We start from the raw sequence: 7,560 nt of genomic DNA, 5'->3' as shown, positions 1-7,560 counted from the left end.
TTCCCATAGCACCTGTCACTCAAAGTGAAACTCAGATACTCTCAATCATTTTTATAAAATAGAGATTACAAATTATCCTCCCATTGCTGTCAAGCCCATTCTTCCATTTTATTAATGCTGAAGAAAAGGGCCAAAAAGTTTAACTGCTTTCCTGAGGTGGCTTACCAAATACGTTGAAAGAATTGACCTAATCCACCACTCTGCTTACAGTTGTTTTGGCTCTGCAAAGAGTGAAGGGGGTGGGGTGCGTAAGGAAATGACAATAGAGAAGGGAATGAGAAAAGATGTTGGAAAGCCATGGGGCATATTCTCGCCATTGCCCCCATTTTCTCTGCTAAAAATCCTTAGACATTTGGCATCAGTGGTGGGAACTTTCCTTCTCCTCAGCGCTTTCAGATGGGAAATCAGAAGAGAAAGATTGTCCATATATATTTTTGCCTCCTCTGCCTCTCGTCATTCACCCACCCCTAAAAATGTGTTCAGAAAAATAATAATAAATGTAAAATGCCTCCCTCATTTTTTGACAGAGGGACCAGAGATGAAATGCTGAAGAACAAGGAGGGAAAACTGAAGGATTGAGTAACTTCTGTTTGCAAAGTTCACGGTTAGGATCTGAGGCTATGAAAACTAAAGTATGACATGTCTATGCTGGATAAGGGGTGTGTGTGTGTTTGTGTACAGGTATTAATCAACAAGGAAAGTGGAGCATGTAAAAGTTTGAATAGGAAGAGCACAGAACAGCCTAATGGCTGTTTCCAGGCAGCACAACTTATGAGCACCCTGGTCTGCATTCTGTCTTCAGTGCAGACTTTGTAAATCCAAGCAAGGCATTCAGTCTCTCTGATGCTTAGATTCCCTAGAAACTGGGCTGAATAGTCCCCTTCCTGTTGTATTTAGGATTTAGTCATAGCATCAGGAGGTGAAGTTAGTACAATCAGCTTTTAAGAGGAAAGACACTGTCTAATCACCACAAACACACATGCAAAAGCTCCTTACTCACTTATTCGTCAATTGAAACTTCTCCACAACAACTCAAAAATTAGTAAAAGTGTAGGATGAATTCCAGGACAGCCCCACACAGTAGTATGCCCAGTGACCTCAGCCCTAGTGATGAAAGTATTGGGTCGCCATAATCATTGCCTCAGCAAACATTTTTTTCCAGAACAGATTTTTAAAAAATGAAAAAAAATGTGGAAAAAAATTTTGAATTTGAGAGAATTGGCTAAACTTAAAATTTCACAGAAGGATCCTTAAAAAGGGGGGAAATTCTGTTATAAAGTGTAGATACATAAGGAAATCTAAATTCCAAGATTAAAAAATAAAATGAGCTTTATAGGATCAGAATGTGTTTGGGGGTTGCAGGGGGGCCCGTATTGTGCCTCCAGAGCCAGTATTCATCGACTTTGGTCATACTGGAATGTGCTTCATGTATATTTTGAGAGCTAATTTCTTTTCTAGGAATTGGGGAAACCTAAAAATGGTGTATCAGGATACTTTGTGCAATAGTGCTACAGACTTTCCCGTACAGCTTCTATCAAACAGTTGCCAACCCTTACATTTCCATAATAACTTTACAAAGTACTTGCTTTCATAAAAGCTTCTAAATGAGACATGAAAGGTAAAAATATTATTTCCATTTTGCCCCAAGGGTAAAATAATTAAAATAATTTTTCTGTGCTCATATAATACGTGAGTGATGGAACAGGGTTTCAGTTTTGTGCTTCTTTCAATACACCTGAGTTGATTCATTCACAGGCTGAGATCCATGGTAGAAATGGGTACCTGTTCCAGAGAGAGCCAAGTTGGTTTCGTTGATCAAAACTCAGAAGTGCATCACACATACTTTCAACTCTCAAATCGAAAACTGGACGTTTATCTTTTTTTATTTTTCTTCTGCTAACTTTTTAACGCATTGAAGATATTTAGGTGGAAAAAGTCGAAGGAAAGGTTTTTTTCTTTATCTCTGAGGAGTCCTAGCTTTTACTTCTATTTGAGAGACTCTTCATCTTTCTCCTCCGAGCTCTGGCTCCTGATTCTGGTAGGAAAATCTTATCCCCAATATTGTTTAAGCAGAGACAAAAGGAAAAATGTCCAAGTGCCAAGCATGGTCTGTATTCCACCAGAAACGTCATGACCCTGAAAATTCATACGACTGAGGAGGAGTCCAGCCAACTGCTGTCTCCCAGTTATAAAACAGGATGCAAGAGGCTAACTTCCTTCTGGAATCTGGTGGAAGAGTTTTAGTCAACCCAGTAGAGGCAGCTGATAGAGCTCTGTTTCCTCACCCTTTGTAACAGAACAGGAGCTTTCGTATTTAATTTCATTAGGAGGTTGGGGGAGTGGGTTTATCAGGGAATTTTTTGAAATGGCTGTTGAGATGGAGCCATTGGCTCCTGCTGGCATAAAATCAACATTAAACATAGAGTGTAATTACACCTATTGTGTCCACCTGGCCAGAAAAACTCATGATGAACTTTAGGAATAAAATACCTAACACTTACATGGCATTTATGATGTCTGGCACTATTCAAAGTCTTTAAATGTATTAGTTCATTTTATGCTCACAATAATCTGGTGAGGTAGGGCTATGATTATTCCTATTTTAAAGAGGAGGAGACTGAGGCACAGAAAGATTATGAAGCTTGCCTAAGGTCACATACCTAGTAAGCAAATGAGCTGAAATTTGAACTCAGGTAATCTGACTCCAGGGTCTGTGCTGTCTAGCCACACTGGGGAAAAGGGAAGGTTATTAGGCAATTATCAGATGATCTTCTGAGCCAATCAGAGGAGGTTCCAAACAGATAAGAGGCACAGTAATTAATACAGTCTCCTTTTATTATTCACCCATGAGAAATAATTTTTATTTTTGAATAAGCGAATGTGTGAATGAGTTAGATAAGAAAACCCAAGACTAAACAGAAGACTAATATGGATAGTGTTTTATAGCATTTAAAGTTTACAGAATCCTTTCTCATATTTCTGACTTGCAAAACCACATAAAATATATCGTATCCCTATTTTATCAAAGAGTAAATGAAAGATCAGAGAGCTGATATAATGTGTTTGAGACCAACAACTAGGAATAAAAAGAACTGGGATTAGAATGTGCATTATTCCAGCTTCCATGCTTTTGAAACTACGCTACATATTCATGGGATTCCCTCAGAGCTAAGGGACCAGTAACTATGGGAAAAGAGAAAGTTAAACTGGAGCCATCTACATCCTTTCCATGGTTAGTAAGAGAACAAAGATGAAAACTGGTTGCCTTTTATATTGTTTTAGCCAAAGTCATTTGGTTTTTTTCCTTTATACCTGCTGTAAATCTGATTTGAAAGCAGCTCTTTGACTCTTACAGAAACCATCACGTTGCGTTAAAGGCAAAGGGTCGTCTACTCTGTTCTCTTAATCCCACTTCGTGATAGACGGGAGGATTGACAGAGCTTGGCTAGTGTCCAGAGGTACGGAGGTGGGGATGATAAAAAAGCTCAAATGCAGAGGCCCGGTTGGTATTGAGTTTCAGGGGCAATTCAGGGGACTCTCCTTTCCTCTCCTGCTCTCCTTTCCACGCATGTATGTACGACCCAGTGATAATGATGACAGTGAAGAGGAGATGAGAGAAACAGAAGGGAGAGGCAAAGGAGAAGGAAACAGAGTAAAAAAAGAGGGGGGAATAAATGAATGAAAGCAACAAGAAAACAATTTGAAAGAGGAAGGAATCCTGGAATATGAGAGTTAAAAAGCAGAGAACACTTAAACTAGCCTCCCTTTGGATGAGGATCGTTTCCTGGTGACTTGCTCTACTGATCCACATCTCCTGAAGTCAAAGTGCCTTTCTTTCTTCCCCATAGCTGTGATGAAAATAAAAAGGAGAAAAAAAAGCATAAAACCTAGTATTTGGAATCAGAAGAACTGGTGTTAGGTCCTGCTCTACCTGCTGTATGTCTTAGCATTTCCAGTACTTAATTTACCTGACCTGCAGTGACCTCGACCATAAAATGAACATAACAATCCCCTTTTCCCTTAAAGTTTTGCTCTAAGACTACACAAATGTTATTATAATGGCGTGTGGAACATTAGGTTTCCCAAGCCCACTCCATCCTCTTTGGCCTCGGAGTGCACCTGCCTCTGAAAGGTCTGTGTTACTTTAACAGAAAGTTAATTAGGTCTTTCACCCTCCCTCTGGATATCTGCCTGCGTTAGAAGTGCAGCTCAGCACACAAGCTCCATCATCCATATTAAAAGTGGGATTTTCTGACTTGGCCTGGCTAGCCGGTTGACCAATAGGTTCCAATGTGTGTTTTCAATCAAGCTGCTTACCCAGGAAGCCTTATTAAGTGAGTAAGTCAAGCTGACATGATTTCCGTGCTGATTAACATGAACCTAGGCTGTTTTTGCAATGCAGTCACATTAATTATTTATAGGAGGTAAATGAGGTTACAAGGAAAACAAGCTCAGATTACCAGAAACAAGTCAAATCATATATTTATATTTTTAAAAGCTATGTACTAATTCCTGCATTCATTGATTTGAGACTCAAGGATCAAAAAACATTTATCATGCTCTCCCCTTTCTAATATACAAAGGTGACGGAGGGTTTAACATTTCGAAGACTAGCTGGTGGAACTGGGATGCCCCGATGGAGTTTATCAGATACTTTTACTTGGTAAATTGTATACCTACGAATCTCTCAACAAATCTCAAAACAATTCAAGCTCTTCCAGAATTGAATGCAAAATATTGACTAAACCACCAGGCTCTTTTGGTTTTCAAATAAGTTTTACAATTGCAAATTTTTCATAGAAAATTCTGACTAAACAGTATCTGTTAGGCAAGTGAGTTAGTCCGACTATTTGCATGTTTGTCTGAAATAGTCTGCGCTATGTTTGCAGTCACTATGTTCTGTGAAGTTTAAAATCTGTTCCAGATTTTCCATTTTTAATGAAATCTTATAATAGTTGCACTAAAATAATCTTAAATAGGTTTGGCAGACTTCTGGCTTGTAATTCGAGCTGCTGCTGTATTCTTGTCTGAGGGTGTGAGATGTGTGTTCAATGAAGAGTTCTCACTTTTAACATATGGGTGGATTTGAAAGATAACCAGTGGTGACCTCCTCTCTTTTCCTGATGCTTTCTAGACACCATGTTACTAACACCTCTAACACCACGAACACTAGACAGACCACAAGGTGCTTACTGAAAAACAAAATGGTGATGGTGAGAGAAATATTTCATGATCATGTTGTGTACCAGCAGAGTCAGTAGGAAACAAGGGATGTTAAGAGTCAGATGTATATGTGTCTCTAAATAGAGATTGAGTAGTCCTTTGGAGAACATGTACAAAGTCTGAATGATCTCATTACACTTTTTCATTTATTTTGTGGTATAGTTATATAACAGTTTTCTTATGTGATTGTTTGATATTCTTTTAAAATTTTGCAATATTACAATTATTGTTTACATATTATTATGTAATATCAGAAGTTTCTCTATTTGGACAATAATTTATATGCTCACCTTAGCTATTTCCTTTTATGATCTGAATTCTGGGAAGAAAGAAAAACATGTTTTGAGTGGTTTTTGCATAAAATATCCATGAGATAAAGAACCTGAGAATAAAAACAGTTGGGTATTGACTCTGCAATGGATAATCAAGTCAATTTCCTTTTCCTATAGTTGATTTTCTTATAAATGCTATAGTTAAGTGAGTGTCCTGGGCATTTATCTGAGTTTAGATTAGTTATTTATTTACTGACTTATTTATTTATTTATTTATTTTTGCGGTAAGCGGGCCTCTCACTGCTGTGGCCTCTCCCGTTGCGGAGCACAGGCTCCGGACGCGCAGGCTCAGCGGCCATGGCTCACGGGTCCAGCCGCTCCGCGGCACGTGGGACCTTCCCGGACCGGGGCACGAACCTGTGTCCCCTGCATCGGCAGGCGGACTCTCAACCACTGCGCCACCAGGGAAGCCCTAGATTAGTTATTTAGAATGGAGAACCTGGGCTAGATAATTATAAGTTGAATTCCAATACAAATTCTGTGCTTTACATCTAAGACATAAAAAGAAAATTTAGTTTTAAATCAAATCAGATGTTCACAGGCACTAACCATTGCTGTTTCCTTTTCCAGAGTCTGGAAATGGCAAAATCTTATGTGAAACCCAAGGAGATGACAGAGTTGGTCAACACACCATCTTGGATGGACAAAGGTCCGGCTTCTCAGAATGAGATAAAGGAGGAGGAGAGAAGACCAGCGGCTTATGGGATGCCTGGCAGCTTAGCTGAAGAGCATGACAGTATTGAGGAGGAAGAAGAGGAGGAAGAAGATGGGGAGAAGCCTAAGAGAAGAGGTCCCAAGAAAAAGAAGATGACGAAAGCTCGCCTTGAGAGATTCAGGGCTCGAAGAGTCAAGGCTAATGCTAGGGAACGGACCCGGATGCATGGCCTGAACGATGCCCTGGACAACCTGAGGAGGGTCATGCCGTGCTACTCTAAGACCCAAAAGCTCTCCAAGATAGAGACTCTTAGACTGGCCAGGAACTATATTTGGGCGTTGTCTGAGGTCCTAGAAACTGGACAGACACCTGAAGGGAAGGGCTTTGTGGAGATGCTCTGTAAAGGGCTCTCTCAGCCCACAAGCAACCTGGTGGCTGGATGCCTCCAGTTGGGCTCTCAGTCTGTCCTCCTGGAGAAGTGTGAGGAGAAATCTCCTATTTGTGACTCTGCCATCTCTGTCCACAACTTCAACTATCAGTCTCCTGGGCTCCCCAGCCCTCCTTATGGCCATATGGAAACACATCTTATTAATCTCAAACCCCCAGTATTCAAGAGTTTGGGAGAATCATCCTTTGGGAGCCACCCACCTGACTGCGGTACACCACCTTATGAGGGCCCACTTACTCCACCCCTGAGCATCAGTGGGAACTTCTCCTTGAAGCAAGATGCCTCCCCTGACCTGGATAAATCCTACAGTTTCATGCCACATTACCCCTCTGCTAGTCTAAGCTCAGGGCATGTACATTCAACTCCCTTTCAGGCTGGTACACCCCGCTATGATGTTCCCATAGATATGTCCTATGATTCCTACCCCCATCATGGCATTGGGGCCCAACTCAATACAATCTTCACTGATTAGGGCAGTCAGACCAGCATTTCAGAGGAAGATGTGGAGACATTTCCCATAACTCAAGTGGTTGAGCTGAAGACTCAGTGACCTTAATGGAACCCTACAGATACATATCAAACAAACATATCAAACAAAATAGTCCCAGTCCGTTTACACCTTCTTACACCTGTCTCTCTTTTCTCATCAACTTCTCATATTGTATTGATTCCTTTATTTAGGGTCTTAAAGTGAAATTATATGACTCTTTACAATCATGTGAAAATAGAGCAGAAGCCCTGGATCCTATCTTAGTGGTGCCAAAAACTCACTGAATGATCTATGCCAATTAATTTTTCATTTCTGGCCTCTGTTTACTTACTGGTAAAATCAGTCAATTGTTCTAAGTCTAGATAATTTCTAAAGTCCTTCATAGTTCTGAAATTCTGTGACTTTGCTGATC

At 40.3% G+C, this 7,560-nt stretch overlaps 1 protein-coding gene across 1 annotated transcript; it reads left to right on the top strand.

Annotated features, from left to right (window-relative positions):
- Window positions 1-6,134: 6,134 nt before the first annotated feature.
- Window positions 6,135-7,130, top strand: NEUROD4 (neuronal differentiation 4). The gene has a single exon (XM_004311667.3). The coding sequence runs from the start codon at window positions 6,135-6,137 to the stop codon at window positions 7,128-7,130; it is 996 nt and encodes a 331-aa protein (XP_004311715.2).
- Window positions 7,131-7,560: the final 430 nt, after the last annotated feature.

This window comes from Tursiops truncatus, chromosome 11 (assembly GCF_011762595.2).
Source record: "Tursiops truncatus isolate mTurTru1 chromosome 11, mTurTru1.mat.Y, whole genome shotgun sequence".
Classification (NCBI taxonomy): domain Eukaryota; kingdom Metazoa; phylum Chordata; class Mammalia; order Artiodactyla; family Delphinidae; genus Tursiops; species Tursiops truncatus.
This window is presented reverse-complemented; position numbering and strand designations above follow the sequence as displayed.

Coding starts and splice junctions, on each gene's coding strand:
- NEUROD4 (XM_004311667.3), top strand. CDS start 6,135: ATGGCAAAATCTTATGTGAAACCCAAGGAGATGACAGAGTTGGTCAAC.